We start from the raw sequence: 23,671 nt of genomic DNA, 5'->3' as shown, positions 1-23,671 counted from the left end.
TCAGTATCTTCTACTTCTGAGACAATAGACTTGTGGCAAATAGCAGTTGCTTTTGCTGGATAAATGTAAAATCTCTTAAAAGGGACTTCAGACTGTCTAGAAATCAGAAAGTGGGGATTCTGATACCAGAATCTGGGGTCAGATAGGGCAGTTTATAGGTAGAATTCATGGAGTTCATCTGATAATTATTACAACATTGATTAGCTGTGCCCACAATATAAGCAATCTATCTTTGGACACATGCATATTGGAGGAAATAAGAGGTCAGAAATAACTACTTATAGGACCCTGAAATGTATTGGTAGGTGAATCGGAGAGAGGGAGATCCTAGATAACTGTTTAAGATGCCTTTACTCTGAGACATTGATGGATGAGTTCTGACAAAAGGAAGGCCATTTACACTTTACATTTACAACAATTTTTGGACCTAATCAACAAACTCTTCTTGGACAAAGTCAGCCAATCTGATTTCATTTTTATTCCAGGCTCCATGTCAACAGGAAAAAAAATGCCTGCATACTTAAGCTAATCCATAAAAACCACCATCTAATAACTAGCAGCTTTTTCCTGTAGAAATCCAGAATTTTCCTTTGAAGTCTATAAAATAGCCTGGAAAAAGATCATCCTCATTAACATATAGGTTGAAGACTGGGCACATGAGAAACCTTGATTTTAAAGATAGTTGCTAGGGAAATAAGAGGACCAGAAAACTCCTAACACTCATGTCAGCTTCAGGAAAGGGAGTGTGTCTTTGTTGTTATTCACTCATGTCTGATTTTTGGGACTCCATTTTGGGTCTTTTTGGAAAGATACTGGCATGGTTTGTCATTTTCTTCTCCAGCTCATTTTACAGTCAAGGAAACTGAGGCAAGCAGGATTAAGTGAACTGTCCAGGCTCATACACATAGTGTCTGAGACTGGATTTGAACTCACAAAGATGTGACTCCAGACCTAGCATTCTTTCAACTGAGCCATCTAGTTGTATAGTTTTTTATTCTTTTTCAATTTTTTCTAGCAGATTGGTGATATAGAGACCAATCTGATTGGCTAGTTGGGGAGGATGTCTGAGTCCAGAATTATGCCTAATTGGTATCTTCAGAAAAAGTAAGGCTGTCCAAGTCTACAGTGCAAGTTTTCTTCCTTTGAGGTTTTGTCTTATCCTAGAAGGGAGCATTATCCCCATATAAGGTAACATATTTATGCTACTGAGTGAAAAGCCAGACAATGTTTGAGTGATGAGGAAGCCCAGAATCAAGAATATTAACAATTAACCAGTGTATAAGCCTAACTATATTATCAGAGGTCATCAGAAAAATCTACCCAAACGTTTACATGAAATAATATGTGCTTTGAAAACATCAAAATGCAATACAATCTATATCTATTTAACGATATATATCTGTATCTCTCTCCCTCTCCCTTTCTCTCTCTCCTTCCCTCCTTCTCCCTCTCCTTTCTATCCCCCTCTTTCTCTCATCCCCCCTCTCTTTTTATGTATCTACACATTTGTCTTTATATCTATCATCATCACAGCTATGGTAGAGAAATACCATTTGAACAGTAGGGTCACAAGGTTCTTCCACTGTCAATGGAATCTGGCAAGAAAGAAAGACTTAAACCAGTTAAGTTCCTGAAGAATGAGGGGAGGGGGGAATTATGAGTTGATGAAACTCAAGAATAATTATGATGCAGAATGATTAGGCTAGATGCCCTATACCTCAACCCTTCAAGCACAGGGAAAACCCATAAACAAAAATGAATGAGAAATCCATAAATGACACAAAAGGAACCAACCCCAGGTTTGAGCTTCTCTATCCTACTCGTGATTTAGTACTCTCAATAGTGCATGGGGTCTATTTACCCTGAACTGGTATGTAAGTAACCAGCTCCATCCAATAGTTTTTCTTCATTCTCAACATGAAAGAAAAAAAAAAAGAAAATCAAGTTTTTGCCTGTCTTTACCATTTTTGACTCTTTCTGGGGTCTAGATGAAGACTATGGCTTGGTTTGTGATTAGCATCTATTCCCACAACTAGACTAAGTCTGGAACCCAAGAGATAGATACATAGAACTTCTTGTATCATATTGGGGTCAAATGAATATTTTATCTTCTTATATCATATTGGGACAAATGAATATTCTATTACTGATTGATGTGCTAATAAATAAACCCTGTAGTCATATTAAAAGTGATTATTGTTGTGTCTATGTTTGAGAATTAAAGGAAGAATTTCAAGGTCCGAGAGAAAAATCTAGTTTCAAAATCGTATAGAGCAAAAACTAGGTAACTATGGCAGGATAAAGGAAAGTCCATCCAAAACAATTAAAAGAGGTAGGTGCTTGTGAATGGAGGGAGCATTGAGAAGTCTCTAACTGGCCTCTAAAATTTCCACTAGACAACTTAAGATTGAATCCTTCCTTTGATGGTTTTGTAAAATGTGACCCTAAGCAATTTCTCTTTCTTAGTTTCCTAATCTGGAAAATGGACATAATTATAGATCCTGCCTTACAAGGCTGTTCTGAGGATCAAAAGTATTAACATATGCAATGGGTTTTGAAAATTAAAGTATTATAAAGATAAGTATCATCATTACTATCATCATTATTATTGCTGTAACAATTAAACTTGGATAGAATTTGAAAGATAATGGAGGATAGAAGGGCCTAGGATTCTATGATCTATGAGATCAGAGTCAGACATAATTGAATGACTGAACAACAATGAGCAATACCTAGAAGGAATATGGACCATCAGACTAGCTTAACTCAAAAATTACCTTTACATTAATGCCCATTTATTCTTTCTTGGGAATCATCTTGTATTTTTAATAACTACTTCGTATATCTGGATTTAATATGTTGTGTCTCAATTTTTTAAAATTCAGTTCAAAATAAATATTAGCCCATCCACATAATTTTAATGTTCATCCCTTTTGTCCTCAAATAAATATATATATATATATGCATCTATATATACACACATATGTATGTATGTCTCTATATGTATGTGTGTCTAAAATAAGATTATTCTTCAAAGAATCTAAAATGGCAATGATATGAGGATTCCCTCCATTAGCCTAATTCATTCTTCCTCATCTTCTGCAATTCTCATCCATGTCCTTTCCCAAATCCCCAACAGAAGATCCACCTCTGGCAATAAAGACCTTCCTATGGGTCACGTTTATATTCTGTGGGTAATAATGAAATATTTAGACTGTTTGCCTATCCTTCCTTCTTTCCATGGGACTGATGAATCTATCATTCTAGCAATATATTTTTTCATTAAGATTTTTTGTGCTATTTCTGAAATGTACCCACCTTCTATCCCATCATCTTTTTGGTCATCCACCCACAACTTTGATTCATCAGAAGTTATTATGGTTCCAAAAAGTATAACCATATTGAACCAGAAATCCAAAAAGGGAAAAAGGGGAAGTGCATGGGTCTAAAAGTAGTGTGTGATCCAGTAGAGAAGAAGCCTTACTTGCCCCTATCTAAAGCTCAGCTCCATCTCCTACACTTCTTCTTGAATACCTACCAACATTTTTGGCCCTGGGGGAAAAATGTGAAGTAGACATAATTTTTTCTGTGGTATTCTCTCACTTCCCATTTTAGTATCCTTTTTTCCTTGGCTAAACTTAATTCCTCCTAGGTGACTATACTGTGTCTCATTTACACTTTCATAATTCTACTTGAATGTGATAATAGAGAAACAGCATGGTAGAGAAATAAGCACCAGAAATGTAGTCATCAAAGACCAGTACCTTCTCTGAGTTTTATCTTCCTTGCCTATAGAAGGGGAATAAAAATACCTATAGAATTGAACTCAAACAATTATTATAAAGACCAAATGAGTTATATTTTGGACAGATATTCATTATCTCAAAAAATGAACTGGACCAAGATTGGACAAAAAGCAAGAGATCTGGATTGTATGTAGGAAAGAAATTGCATAATATTTTTAATGAAGTTAAGCTTCTCCCTGAAAAAAAAGTCCATTATTTTATAACATCAATTTTTTTTTCAGCAATAGCTGTGAGTCATGAAATACTACAGTATTCAAATAATTAAAGTTGCAGATATAGCCCAAAGGGCAATAGAGAAGCATGTGCTTTATGAGAATAGATCTGATAAATTGACAATGAAGAATTATGCAGAAGAAGCAATATAAAGGATATCATGAAAGGGGTTAAGAAGAGGTTGACTAATCATGTAGTGAGAACAAGATAACTCATAAGTAGTCCATGTGTTCTACTTGAATTCATGAAATGCCAAGAATCTAGAAAAAGAATCCCAGTATACTCTCTTCTCATGGAGTATTTCCTGCAGAATGTGGATAAAAGTCATATAGAATGAGAAGGCATGGATGGATTGTAGTCTGTATCTTTGGGGAAAATATCACAGATTGGGGAGATCACAGATTAAATGTGATTTTATGGAATAATAATACACTATAAGTTTATAGTGTTCATTCCTTCCAGAGGCAGTTATATTTTAATATGTTAGTTATCAATATTGATCTAAAAATTGTGATTAATCCTATCTTCTGTCCTAGACTACTTAATTTCTACCACTCTTATTATAGATATGAAAGGAGATCACATAGGAAGAAATATTGTTTTGCATTTTTCATTCATCATAGCAACTCATGAAATGCAAAATCATCCATTAGTGACAAATCTATTGGTTACATATCTTTTTCTTTAGCTAACTTGGTCATCAACAAATTTAGCTTATCGCCAGTATCATACTCAAAGGTTACCACATACACAATGAAGTATAGGAATAAGATCTTTGTGGATACCTGCAAACAAAATAAAACAAAACAAAACAAAACAAAAACTATTAAAATTCAAAGGGAAAAAAATTCTAGTGGCACAATTTCAAATGTGTGCAAGAGTCTATTTGGTGACAAGGATGTACTTCATATAAAGTGACATTATCATCATCAAACATGCCCCTGCCTTCAAATAAATAGCTGCTTACTATATATAGTTTTGAAGCCAATCCTAATTATTGACAATCCTACAAATAACTGGCTAGTCAAAAAGTATCATTACTATCTAAAATTCACATGCCACTCTCCAGGATGCTCATGATTTTAAAAACAAATAAATGACAGATTCTAAAACATCATCTTCATTTCTATTATTGGCAAATTACTTAAAACATTTGCTAAGAAAAAATGAGAACAGATGCTTACTCTTCCATCACAGTGGCCATTCTTGATCCTGAGAAACATTCTTGAATTTTTCACACTTTCAAACATGCAAACTCCAGAGCTGATTTTATGCACTTTCCAGTGAGATTCTTCAGACTGATTCCCTGCACCACTGCAGCTTCCATCAGACTGGAGGGTCAGCGCCTGGCATAAGCTTGTGGTGAGTAGAACCACTGCACTGTTGTGGAACACACCCTTTAAATAAATTGATAGAAAATCTAAGCATTAACAGCCTTATTCTTCTTTCTGTTGTTGTGGATATTTATGCTCTGACAAAGATTCCTAATCTGGGTATCTTAGGAAGAGCAGAATGATATACAGTAACAGTGATAAAATCAAAGTCAGAAAACCTATACTCATATCCATCTTTGCTATTAATTTCCTGTATGACTTTGTGCAAATCACTGAGGCTTCTCTGAACTCAAAAACATGGGAAGACTTAATAAGGTGATGGAGAGTGAAGTAAGCAGAACCAGGAAAAAAAATTCTATACAAGGACTATAACAATCAGAAAACGAAAGAATAAAAAAAAGAAAATTAGAGGCTACATAATTATAATGGCCAAGACTGGCTTCAGAAAAAAAATTGAGAAAAAAACATTTGTATCCCTTCATTACAGAGTTGGCAGACTACAGACAAGGAATGCCGCATTCATTGTCAGACATGGTGAGAGTTTTCATTTTGCTAAAATATTTTTTTTCTTTTTTAATCTTTGGTATAAGAAAAAGCCCATCATGTTAAAGGTGAGGAAAGGGCTATATTTGCAAAGAAGTGTGATATACAAAATTTATCACTAAAACCAAAAATGGATAAAAATAAACTAACCAATGATTATTGCAAAATAAAATGTCTTCAAGGAGAAAAGTGAGAGTGCTACATTAGATCTCTAAAGTCTCACTCAAGTCTAAATCTACAATGTCATTATTTAACCAGGAGGCAATTGTGGACACATGAGCAAAAAGTTTTGTCTTAGAAGCAAAAACCATATATGCACAACCAAAGTGATTCTTTTTAGTCAAATTTGTCTAATAATTTTTCTCACTAGTCAAGAACTTTTAACAGTATTTATACCTACCCAAAAGGAAAAACATTGATTGCAACAGACATATAATGCTATCACTGATCCAGAACAGAGGATGAAATCTAGCATTTGGATCTTAGAAAAAATATGAGTTCTTAGTTTACGAATCAATTATTGTTAACCAAATATGTTGTTCTCTTCATTGAGGAATTACAGCAGACTTCTGGTACCAAGATGGCAGAGTAAGGAACGAACTCCCGGGAGCCCTCTAAAATTCCCCTGCAAACAATTTGAAAACTGCCTCAAAATTGACTAGGGGGAAGCAGCTTACCAGCACAGCTGGAAAGATCTGTCTCACTGAGGTAGAAGGGGAGTAAAGTGGGAGAACAACAGATTAGGATGCACAAGAGAAGCTCTGAGCCCCAGGGCAATCCTCTATCCAGAGCTGTACCCTCATGCAAGGCAGCAGCCCCAGATGCAAGCCAGCCTTCCATGAAGTCCCACCTCCAGTATGGGTCACCAGCAAGACCTCACTCCCATTGTTGACCAAGAGAGAGATCCTGCTCCCAGCGTCACTCAACAAAAAATTCCCATATCCAAGGCTAGCCAGCAACAAAACCCCCTAACCAAGGGGGGACCAATGGAGTGGAGTCCTGCCCCCCCCCAGCACAAACCAACAGAGAGGCACCCCCCCATATAAGCCAACAGCCAGGCCCTGTGATGCAGGAGCTCAGGTTCCCCAGCACAAGCAGCATGAGACAGTACAAGAACAGAATCCAACTCTCAGATAAAAACACCAAGTCACCAAAAAATATGAACAAAACAAAACAGCAACAAACCCTTGACTATATAAAGTTACTATGTTGACAGAAAGGACCAAAGTACAAACAGAAGACAACAATGTCAAAATGGATAAAGGTGAAACCTTAAAGAAAAATGTCATTTGGTCTCAGTCCCAAAAAAAATTTCTTGAAGAGCTTTTTAAAAGGATTTTCAAAAGCAAATTAGAGAAGTAGAAGAAAAATTGGGGAAGGAAATTAGAGTGCAAAAGAATCATGAAAAAAGTCAATAGCTTGGTAAAAGAAACACAGAAACATATATACACACACACACACACACACACACACACACACACACATAATACAAAAATTCACTGAAGAAAAGAACTCCTTAACATTAACCAAATTAGTACAATAGCTCACTAAAGAAAATAATTCTGTAAAAATTAGAATTAGGCAAGTGGAAGCTAATGATGTCCCTGAGATATCAAAAGGGGAAAGAAAAAAAAAAGAAAATGTGAAATTTCTCAAAAAAAAATTTGACCTGGAAAACAGATCCAGAAGAGATAATTTAAAAATTCTTGGACTTTCCCCCAACCCCTCAAAAAAAGCCTGAATAGAATTTTTCAAAACTTATTAAGAAAAACCACGCAGATATCATAGAAACTAAAGGCAAAACAAAAATTGAAAGAATCCACCAATCACTCCATGAAAGAGTTTCCAAAATGAAAACTCCAAGGAACATTGTACTAACTGACAAACATTTGGGAATCTAGAAAATTGCTATAACACAAAACAAGAAAACTTTCTTGAGATATTTCAGAGTTTTGACTTTTTTTTGAGGGAAAGAAGGCAAATTAGGTTCCAAAAGAAATGTTCTACTGCCTATAACTATTTGTATTGATTTATCCACTACCACACTAAAGAATCTTGGAATTTTAGAACTGAATGAGACCTTGGAGATCATTAAGTCTAGTCCCATCATGCTACACATGAAGAAATTGGGTTCAGAGGGTTAAATGATTTGTAAGGATTTCAGTCAGTTAATCAATTAGCATTTATCAAGCCCATATTATGTGCCAGAAACTGGACTGAGCACTGGAAGCATTGTGCTAAGATTGAAACTTTATAGGTCCTTCAGTGAAATCACTTCCTTTTATAAATAAAGAAACTAAGGCTGAAAGACATGAAGTGATTTGTCTAAGAGCACATGGGTAATAAATATATGACAAAGTCAGACTCCAACCCGTATCCTATGCCCCAAATTTTATGCTGTGGCTGTGAACTATGTTCCTGAAAGGTTACATAACTATAACCCAAGTTTCCTGAATCTAAATCTAAGCCCATTCTACTACAACATATCCACACCTCTAGGAGAACATGCTAATGTATTGCAATCATATTTCACAGCCATATATTTAAACATTTGTCAATTTTCAGAGAAGTTTACTCTTGACAAATGTATAGGTCTTGAGCATTTTTATGCTTAAATTCAAAAAGACTTAAAAAGGGAAAAACATGAACCTTAAATTTGTCCTTCACTAAGCTTATGTAAGATGAAAAACTTTAAAGGTTAAAATTCAGTAAAAGTATGGAACCTACAAATCTGATAAGCTTCCAAATTCAGATCCTCCCTACTCCCATAATGTCCCCCATTTTAATTCCTTCAGTCATAATTCTAACTTTTACCTTCTATTATGAAACATTACTCTGATCACGATTCAATTATGTGCTAACCTCTTAACTCTGTTGTCCTCAAAGGATGAAAAAGCAGAATTTTCTGAGAACACATACATTCGACAGTATATATCCCTAAATACTAAAAGTTCGTGTAAAATATTATGGTAGGAGACATGGGCGCCACCTAGTGGGAAACTTTCTGCAAAATGATTTTAATTACTGAAGGTTTTCTTAAAATTGAGGGAAGATAAACCGTTATTTCTTCAGATACCTTTCCTCCATCTTACCTTAGCATATATCACAAATTCTTTTGAGAGCCCTGCATAGCTATCTGTTGATTCATCAGCCACTTTTCCTTGACAATTGAAAGCAACTGTGTGTCCAGGGACCATGACTGATTCCAGAATAGCACAGCGATTGGGCAGATAAAGTACTCGAAGCTCACTGGAAACTCCACTATTAGCCTATGATAGAAAACTTTAAGTGAGTAAAATGAAATAAAATTTTAAAATAAAGTCTATGCGGTGATACCTAGTACACAGCCTAAAACTAAACCCATAATTTGATTTTTTTTAATATACTTTTATTGTTCCTTAATAATATAAAGTCATTGGTGCTGTTGGTGCATCAACTTCAACTATATCATTCTTCATTACAATTGAGATCCATGCATGCAAGGCAAGTATAATGTAGCATATCATAAGTGAGTTCTAAAACTTGACCAAGTAATATAAATAATTATCATCAGAATGTTCTTTATTTTCCTGAATTATAGCCCTTAAAGTGATTTTAAAGAGTCACATAGCTAATACTTTTTCCTTTACACAGGTATAAATGAGACTTACATTGCTAGGTAGTATAATGGCTAGATAATTCTATAATTATCTATAATCTATAATTCTCTATAGTTCTACAATGTTTTATACAACACAAAGAACATTGGCTCTGAAGCCAAAAAACCTGAATTCAAATCTTGTCTCTTATACTCTTTATGTATCTATGGACAAGTCATTTAAACTTCCTGGTGCTCAGTTCCCTAATCTGTAAAATGAAGAGGCTAAAACTAAAAGAATTCTCATTTTCTTTCCATATTTATTTCCATATTCCATCTTTTCCAATTAATTATCTCAAAATCACATTTGTTAAATAAACTACTCATTTTCTATTCAAAACCTTTTGACTTAGCCAGAAAGAAATGACTATTACACAAAGGTGAGAAATCTATAGGTGAACAAAAAATTAAATCAAAAACTTTAAAATTATTTAATGAAAACAATTATTTTCACTTTGTTTTTTTAAATGGTAAGTATTACTATCCTATGGCAATAAAAAATAATGACATACCTTTCCAGTGGCCATTCCAGAGATATTATCAAGACCAAGACAAAGATTTCTTGTTTGATGACTTTGGAAAATGCAGATATTTCCTCTTTTGAGAATAACATCAAAAAGACCTTTAAGAAACATATTAGATATTGATTTATTTTTTTTCTTTAAAAAGTACTTTATTTTTAGGTTGAACTTAAAGATTACCAGAAAATAAAGAACATTTCCATGTACTGAAGAGAACCGAAAAGAGATGTTATGTGTGAAAGCCCAAATCTGTTTTACATGTACCTTTCTTTTAAAAAACAAAAAGAATATTATATAGAAACATTATTTTCATTTTAAATGCATTTTATTGATATATTTTTTCATATAGCCAAATGTTTCCCATTACTCCTGCTCCCAAAGGCATCCTATTTGTAACAAACAAAATTTGTTTAAATAAAAAAAGGAAAAAAGATAAAATGGGCAAATCCAATCAACATACCAAAAAAGTCTAAAAATATAGTGCTTCACACTCATATATACCTCAACTCTGCAAAGCAGTGAGGTAAGCGTATCTTTTAACATCTCTTTTTTGGAGTCACTCTGGTTCTTTAGAATTTTGCAGTATTCACTTTTTATTTTTTGTGGTGGTTGGCCTTTCCATCTAAATTGTTGTAGACATTGTGTTTACCAACACATTATTTAAAAAAAAAAAAAAAACCTGCCTTGGCTATGTGCTTTCTTCTGAATTTCCTTAAGTTGTCTTTTATCTATTTTAAAATATATTTCAATTACAATAATTTCACTTTATTTCCTTTCTTTTTGGCAATCTTATCTTAACTGCTTCACTTCTAACAAAGCCCTCTTCTAAATTAAAGAAAAACACAATCCTTCCAACAAATAGAGGCAAGAAAAAATTCATACATTTGCTAACCCTAAAAATACATAAACAATTCACTTTTATGAAGATTTTTTATCTTCTTAAAAATATATTGCAAAGAGGTTTTTAATACTATAAGTTGCTGTTAAATTCTCAGATTAAACATTCTTCTTTAGCTGAAGTAATCATCAGGTCTGTATTACAAATCATATACACTATCCATGGAAAATTTTTAATTTAAAACTTACTTTCCACTGTAATTCAGTATGTTTCTGCTCTGACAATATTGAGGTATGTAAATGAATTTTAATGAGTAAAATATAAAAAAATAAATAAACAACAATGCTATATTATAAACACAAATTGAAATAACTTGGGGATTAACAACTAGTTTCAATTTTACACACCAATGCTCCCTTCCAACTATATTTGGCCATTATTCAGAATTGACAAATTGCTACAAGACTCATTTTTCTTAACAACAAAGAGCAATGACTACCATCTTTAAAGAAAGAAAAAATAAAAGCAATTCAAAGGTTGAGAGACAGATTTAGGAAATAAAATTTTCTGACTTCCCATCCCTCCAATTATAAAAATGTTCTAAAATGGGAAGGGTTTCCAGAAATAAATAATTCCTTTCCCTCAACTATCAGCTTAGTGTATTCCAGGTCCTTTTCATAATAGTTGCTAGTGCCTGTTTATATAAGGGAACTGAAAGGCTGTTATAATTACCTAGAAATTTAAATCCCATCCAAATGTTCATTTTTATTTAGAATTAAACATATAATTGTCTAAGGTCTCCATTGCATATATGGATGCAAAGTCAAAGGTAAACAAATGTGTGATTACTTGGCCAGAAAATACTCATAACCTCATTCATTAAATAACAGGTTTTATACAAAATTTTTAAATGATTGTTCAAAACTGGACAGAATTTCATATTGTATATAAAGGAATATATATATTTAAATGAACCCTCCTTTTCAAAGGTGAAAGACTTGTACATAAACTAAACACCACTTCTCACTGCAAGGGTTCTGCTTAATTAAACTCTAATTTATTTTTATCTTTCTAATAAAATGTTTCCTAATGGCTGAGAATTAAAGATCTTCATAAAATGAAACCACATTGATGATACTCCTGGGGGGACAGAATAGAATGAGTAAAGATCTAAGAAGCAGGGATTTTGATTTCTCATTCTGATCCTGATATGAACTTTTTTGATGACCTTGGGCAAAACATTTAGTGTTTTTCTCCCCATGCCCTCATCTATGAAATCAGGGCAAGAATTCCCAGAAGACTGTTGTTCTGAATGATTTGCTAATTGTGTGGACTAATGAATTAATAATGGAAGATATATTTAAAAAACAGAGAAGGGTTACTAAAAATGTGCTAAGAATAATTATCATTTCTTATATTGTATTCTATTTTGATCTAATGAATTCACATAAATATAAAAAATAAAAAAGTCCTTAAACATCACAATCTGAATCCGTGAAAGTATAAAGACACAACTGTATCAGTTTTGGGATAAAGCTACTCCAGATGTTTTCACTGACTATCCCCCACACTCCCTTCTGCCCATGCTTGGAATGCTTTCCCTCTTCAACTTCACTTCGACTTCTCCAACTTCTTTCAAGTTCCAGCTAAAATCACACATTCTACAAGAAACTTTTTCTGATCCTCCTTAATTATAGTGACTTCTCTCTGTTACTTATTTCTAATCTATCCTGTATGTAGCTTGCATCTGCATAAGTTGTTTGTATTTTGCCTCTCCTATGAGATCCCTGAAAGTAGGGATGGCCTTCTTTTGTGTCTCCAGTGCTTAGCAAAGTATGTGGAACATAACAGGAGCTCAATAAGTGTTTTTGATTGACTTGCTTTTTTTAAAAGTCACTAAATGATCCGTATCATTTTTTATTTAAAGCTCAAAAATATCAAAATCTGAGCCAAATTTATTTCATTATTATTACTGTTTGGAGATTCATAACATACTAAGGAATAACCTTTAGCTTATTCTTTCTGAATTGTGATGTGAAGTAATACAATATATCTGAAATCAGCATCTAATTATTCAATGTGAATGAAGACTATAATCATATTACTTACTAAAAATTCTAATCATGATACCTCCTACTAATTTGAATCATGTTCCTTTCTACAAACTCTATTCATGCTACTTACTAGAAATTCCAATTTTGATACTACAAACTTCACCCATGTAGCTTTTTGCCTACTCTAATGATCTTATCATATGTTACATATCATAAATTTCAATCATGATATTTGAGTAGAAGAAATGTTCTGTAGCCAACATATACCCCTTCTTTACCCTCTTCCAATACATCTTTTCATTTACTTTTGGATCAATTACAACACTGGTTCCTTGGAGGCTGTAGCATCATAAGATAGCATCATTGAAAGAAGACTGATGGATTTTTTCATTGAAGGGCAAGTCAGAATCATTAGACGCACTGCTCAATTGCTCAAATTCAATTATCAACTCTCTTACTCCTATTCAATTCTGGAGCTAACTCAAGGTCTGTCTACAATCTATGTGCTGAAAGAATACTTAAGTGGACTAGCCAATCAACTAAATATCTAGACAACTAGCTTTTTTCATAAACTAAGTTTTTCTTTATGAGCTGTTTGAAATGCTGGAGAATCATGAATTATATAACTCAAAGTGTTTTCTTCATCTATAAATCTAGGATCCTGTGAAGCTCATTTGCCAATGTACTATATAAGGAAGCTAAAGTGAAACAAGACAAAAGCAGGAAAAAACAGCTGGACCAAACCAAGTACACATCAAAGAAATGTTTTAAATCTTTTTAAATAATCATGGGCCCCATTGAGGAGGTCCTGTAATGTCTTGGGCCTTGGTGTAGTCAGTTGTTTACAAACAACAACATCCTTTCCATCTTTAGTGTATCCTTTTTTGTGAACCATGTAGAGAGCATCCATGACAGTATGATGGGAAAAGCAATAGCTCCAGGTGCAGAAAACCTAGGCACATAGTCTACCTCTCTATAGGTGTTACCTTGGACAAATCACTTAACATGCCTGTAAATGAGGTTTGGGAGAGAAAGGAAAAGGAGAAGAGAACAAGCTAGGGAATGAATAAGATGGCCTGTGATGTCTCTTCAACTTTCAATCTATGATCTTATGAATCTTATTGGAGGAGAATCCTTAATTAATATATAATATATGCTAATAAATGTTTAATAACTGGCTCTCTTTTCTCTCTCTCTCTCTCTCTCTCTCTCTCTCACTCTCTGTCTCTCTGTCTCTGTCTTTGTCTCTCTCTGTCTCTTTCTCTCTCTCCCATACACACACATACCTGTGAAATATATTATCATATATTAGTATATATATATATATGTGTGTGTGTTGTTATATATTATATTCATATATATTATAGAAAGATAGGTGTGTATTGGCACAGTGAATAGAGTACTAGATTTGGAATCAGGAAGACCCATCATGAGTTCAAATCTGGCCTCACACTTACTAGCTATGTGAACGTGGACAAGTCACTTTATCTCATTTGCCTCTATAAAATGGACTAGAAAAGGAAATAACAAACCACTCCAGTCTCTTTACCAAGAAAACCCCAAATGGGGTCACAAAGAGCCAGACATGACTGAAATGTCTGAACAATAACATACACATATACTTTATGCACACCCCATTTTAGGTTTAATTTACATTATCAACATTTCCTCATCACATTTTTAGAAAGCAACAAAACCATAAATTAAGACTTGATTTGTAGCATTTACTTATTCCTGAGGTGTAAGATGCTTACATTGAAAATTTAACAACTGACTCAAAAAGGAATAAGCTCTTTCCAGCACATCACTATTTTAAACTATATTTTGTTCTTTTGAATCAAACACTTTTGTTATAGTTTTAAAAACAGTATTTAATTTTCTCTAAATCATTCAGTCAATTAAGTGAATGTAAAGATCCAATCTGCTCTAATGAATCATTTGAAAATGTTTACCTGCTCTAATGAATCATCTGAAAATGTTTATCTGGTTCCTCTCTGAATCACATAAAGAACACTCTGAATTTACCTGTGGTTCACAAACATAAAGTTTTTACAGGAATTTCCTTATCTTTGTAGGAAAATAGGCCCATGAGTCAGTACTTAATTAGTTGTCCAATCACCTTTTAGGGAGTAATGAGATCACCTATAACTGATTCCTCTTTTCCTCTCAGAGATATCTTGTAAAAATGGAAGCTCTCTGCAATGCTTTCAAGATTTAATTGCCTCCAGAACAGCTATCTTTGGTGGACATTTGTTCTATTCTAGCTGCTGTTTCTCACTTTAGCTTCTTAAATGACATTTCAAGTTTGCCTCAAAGCACAGTAGCAAGTGAAATGCAGAGGATTGTAGATTAGTCAGTCAAAAGAATTTACTAAATGATTACTCTGTACCAGGCACTGTAGTATAATGGCACTGGGCATACAAAAAAAGTGCAAAGCTTAGTCTTTGAACTCAAAGAGATCACATGATAATAGAGGATGAAGGGCGAGGAGACAACATACAGACAACTATGTAGCTACAAAATAAATGCCTGTTAAATGAAGGTACTAAAGAAGAGGGTAAGGCATGAAGGGGTTACAATAGGGATAAAGGAAAGTCCTCTAATTGAAAATTAAATATTGAATGAAGCCAGGATGCAGAGACTAGGGCAAAAAGCATTCTGGGCATGGACTTGGGAAGGAAGGAAGAACCAATAAAAAGTCACAGTGTTAAGAGATGCAATGTAATATGTAAGGGAAAGCAAGGTAGACAGTGTTGGTGGGTCATAGTGAAGGGGAGTAAATTGTATGAAGAATGGAAAAGTCAAACAGACTGAAATGTTAGAACAGATCATTGTATAAAAAATAAAAAAGAGTCCTAAAGTTTATTGTATGGAGAGAAAAGGGAGGTGGGTAACATGGTCAGAGATGCATTTTTGCAAAATTCCTTTGGCATCTGAATATTTGATGTTTTGGAAGGGGACCCAGAGGATCCAGAATAATAGTACAAAATATCTATCTACCTAGCAAAGTAAATTCTGTTAGCAAATACAAAGTTCTGTAGGATGATATAATGCTAAAATTCTAAAAGAAATGAAACAAATATCACTTTATCATTTTAATGTCTTCAAAGGGAATTGATGGAGTTTTAGAAGAAAAACAAGTCGTAAGGGTGAATTTGGTTTGTTAAGATATTTCTGAAGAAGGGAAAGAGAAGGGAGAGTAAAAGGAATATAGGAGGAATAAAGTAGGTAGAAATTGACATTTATCATAACTTGTTTTGGATGTGAGAAAGAAAAGTATATAAACAGAGGATGGAGTAGGAAAATATCATTCCTACCTGAAATGGATAAAGGAGAATGAACACATATAGTTTGACATAGACAGCAGGAATGATGGAATGAATGGAAATGGATTAAGATGGAGGTTAATATCCACAAAAGAATAGCTATAACCAAAATAAATTCCCTAATGCTGAAAAGAGTTTAAAATGATATTTTGTGGTAGTAGTTGCTTTTAAAGAACAATATTGCAAGGCAGGTAAAGGCTTTAGATTACCCTTTTGATAATTGTGGAATGTCTAAACAAATTGGAGAATATAAATATATTGTTTTTCAATTTTTTCAGTCATATCCAACTTTTCATGATCCCATTTGGGATTTACAGATAACTGTAATATTTTGTCATTTTCTTCCCCAGCTCACTTATAAATGATAAAACTGAGGCAAATAGGGTTAAGTGACTGGCTCAGTTCACAAAGCTAATAAGTGTCAAAGACCAGATTTTGAATTCAGAAAGAGGAGTTTCCTGATTCCAGGATCAGCACTCTTTTGCCTGCACCATGAAACTGTCAATATGAATGAAGTGGAATATTTCTGCACCATAAGATATGAGAAAAGAATAGATTTGAGAAAACAATACGGTAATATGAATTTAGAAAGATCAAGTTGAGCAGAACCAGAAAAGTTTATCCAAGAATAACTACATAGAGAAAAACAACTTTGAAATATTTAAGAACTCTGAACAAAGAAATTACTATATCTCCCTAAAAGATCTATGATGAGGCAGATTATTCAGTTTCCAAAACAGCTGATCAGTACAAATACACTATTTTGGAAATAAATGCTGTGTGGCTTTTTGTTGAAAAATATATTTTTATTTCTTTCATTTTGAATTGGGAAAATTGAATTATCAATATTGAGAGAAGAAAGGGGGAAGGGTGAGAGTGACAAAAGGAGGAAGAGAAAGGAGAAAAGGAGGGAAGTTGGGAAAGAGAGAGAGAATTTTTCTTCATGCATAAAAGCTAGATATGGTAGGCTATAACTATAATTCCTGTTACAGAAGAAGGCAGAGGGTGGTAAATTATTTTAAATTCTGAAGTTCTGAACTACAGTAAAGATGATTAGATATCAGTACTAAATTCAGAATTATTATGGTCACTACTTGTTCTCCCAAGCGGGATACCAGGATGCCTATCAGGAATGAAACACTGACTGAATTCTAAAAATGGAGTAGATTAAAACTTCCAAACCAATCTGCATTAAGACCCAGATCTGTCCAATGAGTGACTGCTGCAATTTCAATTCAGACTAGAAAAAGTTCAGAAGAAAACAGAAAGCAAAACTTTTGATAAGAACACATAGAATTTCTTATATTCCTTTTAAGAAACCAAGTAGTGAGGAATATAGTCATGACAGAAAACTAAAGGCAAAGATTTATATAAGCTCTATCAAATTCCCCACTGAGTAACCTTAAAATCAATTCTGTAATGGCAGAACCAACAAAAAAGAATGGAGTGAAGCATGTTTTCTAGCCCAAGACAAATGAGAATGTTGGCAAGAAGAAAAAAAGATCTGTGTCAAGAAATATGGAGATTGAATGTAAATCAACACATGCTATGTTCACTTTTTTTCTGTTGGGTTTTTTTTCTCTCCCATGGTTTTCCTCTTTACTCTTGAGTTTTCTCTTTCAACATTATTCATAAAACAATGTGTATTAAAAATAAATAATTTTTTTTAAAGATCTGTCTCACTGAAGTAACTGAATCAGCATTGGTTGCTTCTGAAGCTCTCAGTTCACAGATAGAACAGGTCATACAATAAATAAGAAAGAGATTACAGGGGACTCTTTTCTGACACTGGATACAATATTCTATGACTGAAACTTGAAACAGTGCCCTTTCCATCTTCAGAATTGAGCCCAAGTTTAACATAAAGTTGAAAATCAAGAAGTAGCCTGGGGAAATGAATACACAATAAAAAAAAAAAGAACAAAAAACACAATAAAATAAAAATAGCTGTAGGCAAGGCAAAATGTGAATTGATCTCAGCCCTCCCAATGCAAAAAAAAAAAAAAAAGGAAGGAAGGAAGGAAGAAACAAAGAAAGGGAAGGGAAGGGAACGGAAAGGAAGGGAAGGGAACAGAAGGGAAGGGAAGGGAAGGGAAGGGAAGGGAATGGAAGAGAAGGGAAGGGAAGGGAAGGGAAGGGAAGGGAAGGGAAGGGAAGGGAACAGAAGGGAAGGGAAGAGAAGGGAAGGGAAGGGAATGGAAGAGAAGGGAAGGGAAGAGAAGGGAAGAGAAGGGAAGGGAAGGGAAGGAGAAAGGAAAAAGGGAAGGGAAGGGAAGGAAAAAGGAAAAAGGAAAGGAAAAAGGAAGAAAATAAATGCTTAAAAATTATAACTGAGAAGGCAACAGCTAATTATTCCATGACACATCAAGAAACAATAAAACAAAATCAAAAGAATAAAAAAATTGAAGAAAATGTGAAATATCTTATTGAAATAACAAAGGACTTTGAAAATAGATCAAGAGAGACATTTTAAGAATTATTGATACTTGTAAACCATGATTGAAAAAAAAAGAAAACTTAGATACCATATTACAAAAAATTTTCAAGGAAAACTGTCCTGATGTTGTAAAACCAGAGGATAACATAAAAATTAAAAAGAATCTGCAAATAATCACATCCTGAAAGAGATCCCAAAATGAAAACTCCCAGAAATATTATAGTCAAATTTTAAAGCTCCTAGGTCAAGGAGAAAATTCTGCAAGGATAAAAAACAATGCAAATATCATGGGGCCAAAGTCAGGATCATACAAGATTTAGCAGCTTCTACATTAAAGGAGAACTTAGAATATGATATTCCAAAGGGGAAAGGAACTAGATTTGCAACCAAGAATTACAACCCCCATTTACCCATCAAAACAGAGTATAATCTTTCAGGGACAAAAATAGACATTTAATGGCATAAGGATTTTTTTAAGTATTCCTGATGAAAAGATCAGAGCTGAAAAGAAATTTTGACTTTTAAATAAGTAAGACTCAAGAGAAACACAAAAAGGCAGATTGGAAAGATACATCATAAAAGAGCCAATAAAATTAAACTATTTATATTCCTACATGGGAAGATGTAGGACTTTCTCATCACAGCAGTTAGAAGGAATATACTTAGCTAAAGGATATAACTATGAGTTGACTGTGATGGGATGATAACAAGAAAAATAATAATAAGGGATAAAAAGAGAAATTTCAGCTTTAGCAATAAGAAAAAGAAATTGAAGGAATTGCAATAGGTAATAAGGAAACAAAATTATAATTCTTTGCAGATAATATATGATATTATCATATAAAGAGAATTGTCAATTACTGACTTAGCACTTCCCCCAAAGAGAACATTGTATATAGTAAGAGTACAGTAATGACTAATAAGTCATTTTGACTATTATAACTACTCAAATTAACTATATAGGACATATGAAAAAAGATGCTATTTGCATCCAAAGAACGAACTGATAAATAGAAGTATGCATAGAAGTATTTTACATACAGCTGTACATATTTTTGTACATGTACACACACACATATACATATATATACACACATATTTGTGTCTGATAGCCATCTCTAGGGAAGGAGGGAGAAAGGAAGAAAAAAAGGAAAAAAGGAGACATTTACATGAGAATTTTCATATATTTAAAAGGAATAGCAAGTTTTACATAATAGATTTGCAGGTTCATGTGTAATCATCTATTTTATTATGTTGCTTTATTCCGTGAATTAAAAATAAAATAAAGAAAAAACATTTTTTAAAAAGAGTACATATAAGTAGAACTCCAAAGCAAAAGTGCCCCCAAGGCAGTAAGTTGAGGCTCTAGAAAAGTTTGTAGGAGACTTGGAAATGAAGTGAAATATCGTTAGGACTTTTGTTGAAATGGTATTTAGATCAGAAAAAACAGTTAACCAATCAGAAGAACTAGCTTCAAGGAAGAAGGGTTTCCAGGATGGAAGAATATAATCCTTTAATCTCTTTCATTTCTAAAACCTAAACCATGACCACCATTCTTTTCCTGGTGATGGTGATATTAAATATAATCAAAATTTATTCCCTTATTTGCATTATGTTAAACATTGACAAAATCTATTAACAAAGTATCTTAGAAACTCCTTAGTCAGAAATGTTCCAGGAGCTAATAAAAAAAATCTTAAGTACATAAAGAAAACAAGATAATTAGAGATGATGCACCAATAGAAATTGATATTTTCCATGCTGTACAAGAGAGCAGGAAATGTCAAAGCTCAACTACTCAGGAGCCCCATAAAGATTAAAAACTGTTCAAGATCAAATAGCTATTAATTGCTTGAAAATATGGGAATTTGTGGAATTGTAGCAGAAAACACAGCACTATCAAACTGAAGAAAACTTCAGAGATTATCCAGTTCAAACCTAATGAGTTATGAAACTAAAGTTTGCAAAGGCCAATTGACCAGTTCACAGTCATACAAGTAAACAATGGCATAGTCCCTCAATATTAAATCCAGTATTCCTTACTAATTCTCTTTTCTAGAGTATTTTAAGGGTTACAAAGTGGTTTTTTCCTCATAAACAAGCCTATGGATTAAGTCAGGTAAATACCCTACATCCATTTTAGAGATGAACAAGATGAGGCTTATAGAACTAAAATGATTTTCCTATACCACTCAGTTATTAAACATCAAGTCTCAGATGTGGAAATAGGTAATCTGACTCCCAGTTCGCTGTTTTTTCCACAATAGCATGCTATCTCCTATATCAACTTTCATAATATTTTTCTTACTTGAGTTTCATTCCTTTTTAACCTGTGAACTATCAATAGTCAGGAAAATATTGCTTTATTTCAGCAAACAAATAATGGACGAGTAGACTTAAAAGGACAAATGGGTGGGAAGTCTTTCACCCCCCTGGAACTAATGGCATTGTTATTCGAGATTTCTCCTCAGTGTACTCCATTCACCATTACCATCCTCAGCTTCTACACACATGTTCTCTATCTCATTCTCTCTTATAAATTCTGAAGTGACTTAAAATAATAAATGATAGTATCATCTCGTTCAGATCCTTTACCTGACAGCTGAGGAGCTGAGATTAAAGAAACTAATTAATTTGTTCAAGGCAGTAAAAATTGGGCAAGGGTTTTTTTTTTCTTTTTGTTTGTTTACCTTTCTTTGTGACTCTAGATCTTAGTAAAGTGTCTGGTAGGCATTTAATAAATGATTGCTGACAAGTTGCAGAACTCCAGAAACTAATTCTCCTGATTACCAATGCAAATATACTCCTTAATACTTGTAAATAAATACTATTCTAAAAGTATTCAAGTATGATACTTTATAAATAATATTTATATTTTAATACTTATAAAACTTTAATAAGATTATAGATTTAGAGCTAAAAGAGAATTTAGAAATTATCTAATCCAAATCACCCTCTGTTTTTCAGACCGAGTTATCTGAGATACAGAAAGAATAGGTATATTATCCAAGATCACAAGGCTCTTAAATGAGTCATTAAGTCATTCATCTGAATCTAAAATCCTTTTGCCAGAGTAACAATTTACAAATTCATTTCCTTAAAATTAAATCATGAGAGATATAAATATGAGTTATTATTTTGGGGATTTTGTCTTGTTTTGTTTTTTCTTTGCAAAAGACATTCAGAATGATTATAAAATATTTCATCATTGCCATCCAGATAAAAGGGTCAGGCCTCAAATCAGATTGTTATTGTTGTTTTTTTAATCCAAAATCAATCCTCATGTTATTATAGCATATTAACTTCACACAAATCCTCACAAATCACAAAAGTGTTGAATTTGGAGTCGGAAAGGTCTAATTTCAAATTCTGCATCAGATCTTTACTAGTTTTATGTGAACGTGGACAGGTTATTTAGGACAGGTTTCAGCTTCAATATGTTCTTCTGTAAAATGGGCATAATTATAACACCCACCTCACAGAATTATTGGGAGGTTCAAATGAGACCATGCAATAAAGCATTTTGCATTTTATTACATATGCACATATATATAATACAATATTACATTATATATTGCTTTATAGAGTGTGTTAGAGAGAAGCCCAAAAAGATAGTGATACACAAATATTAATTATTATAATCATCAATAGGATAGATATATGCATGTCCAGATAATCTCATCAGAAATTTTGGAAGAAAACAGCACCATGCTTCTGCCTGCCTGCAGTGTGATGCATCCCACTAAATAGTCTGATTAACCCTTTTAGGAAGTCAGGTATACTAGATTTATAGCTGGTACACCTGAATCCATAGGATGAACAGTTTTTTTAATGAGCCACTTCACATACAGGAGACAAGTACAACGGATGTAGGTTGCCGTAGGAAGCTGGATTTTGCCAGCAAATCTGTTAAAAAATCTCAGCAGGAACCCTATGAAACTGGCTCAGCCATAAATCTATCCATCAAGGATTTAATGTGAAAATCAAATAGCTTTACTTGTTGCTTCAGTCTGGATGTGGAGTCTTGGGGATGGATTTGAGGACTAAGAAGTAACGGGTGGGAAGATTTTTGTTCTTGTCCTTGTCCTTATTCTGCATTGATTATTTTTTTAATAGCTCATAGCTTATGATCATAAAATGAAGCTCCATTTGGGATTTCCAGAACATTTCTGTGCTATACAACTACAATATATTGGACCCCACAGTGCTACAAAATGGTATAACAGTTCTTAGAGAAATGAGCAATCCAGCTCTGTGAGTCATGCAAATGGTAGGACTTAGATCCAGCTGGACAAATGGCTGGAAGAATTGATATGTAAGTGGGAAATCTGCCTATTTTATGGACTGAAAACTGCAATGACAGGAAGATGATCTTCAGAGCTTTCACTGACAACTTGTCCACAGGTCAGCATTGTCCATTATAACACATTCCAGAGATATAAAGAAACTGCCTCACAGTGAGGATATATGGACCACCAAACAACAGGAAACCACATCTCATGCAATTATCAAAAAACCTGCTGTTACCAGAGAAATGCCAGCTAAGCCATGGAATTCTATTCACCACCCCGAGGCACTTACCTACTTTGGACTGCCCATTGTGGTTTACATAGTATTAGCACATTAAAAATGATTGATAGCTCTTAAGGGCAAAATTCCGCTCAACCCTCCCCATTTTGGCAGTTGGCAAGCTCAGCCCATAGATCTTTATTGACTAACTTGAGCTCTTGTTTATTACTAGCTTTAATCCACTGAAATTCAAGAGGATTGAAAAGAAAGAAAAAGAGAGTGTGTCAAAGAGAAGCACAGCAAGCAATATTTAGAAAAGGGAATGTTTTAGCCAGAGGAAAAATTGGGCATAAGATGGTTATGGGAAATATGCAACATTCTTAACTGGTAGATCTACAAGAGTTGATCCAAGAACTGGGTATTCAAAAGTAGAGCAGCAGGTAAAATATTATA

At 33.6% G+C, this 23,671-nt stretch overlaps 1 protein-coding gene across 3 annotated transcripts in view; it reads right to left on the bottom strand.

Moving 5' to 3' along the window:
• The window catches only part of LOC141549101 (lipoxygenase homology domain-containing protein 1-like), a 598,160-nt gene that overhangs the window by 433,335 nt on the left and 141,154 nt on the right, over positions 1-23,671 (bottom strand). For all 3 annotated transcript variants that reach the window (XM_074278423.1, XM_074278432.1, XM_074278441.1), the window contains exons 14-16: positions 10,046-10,155; positions 8,989-9,165; positions 5,204-5,416 (exon numbers count right to left, since the gene is read on the bottom strand). In XM_074278423.1, the coding sequence (XP_074134524.1) occupies positions 5,204-5,416; positions 8,989-9,165; positions 10,046-10,155 (500 nt within the window). The remainder of the gene's footprint in view (positions 1-5,203; positions 5,417-8,988; positions 9,166-10,045; positions 10,156-23,671) is intronic.

The sequence above is a fragment of the Sminthopsis crassicaudata genome, chromosome 1, assembly GCF_048593235.1.
Source record: "Sminthopsis crassicaudata isolate SCR6 chromosome 1, ASM4859323v1, whole genome shotgun sequence".
Taxonomy (NCBI): domain Eukaryota; kingdom Metazoa; phylum Chordata; class Mammalia; order Dasyuromorphia; family Dasyuridae; genus Sminthopsis; species Sminthopsis crassicaudata.
Note: the sequence above shows the minus strand (reverse complement) of the source record. Positions and strands in the feature narration are given on the sequence as shown.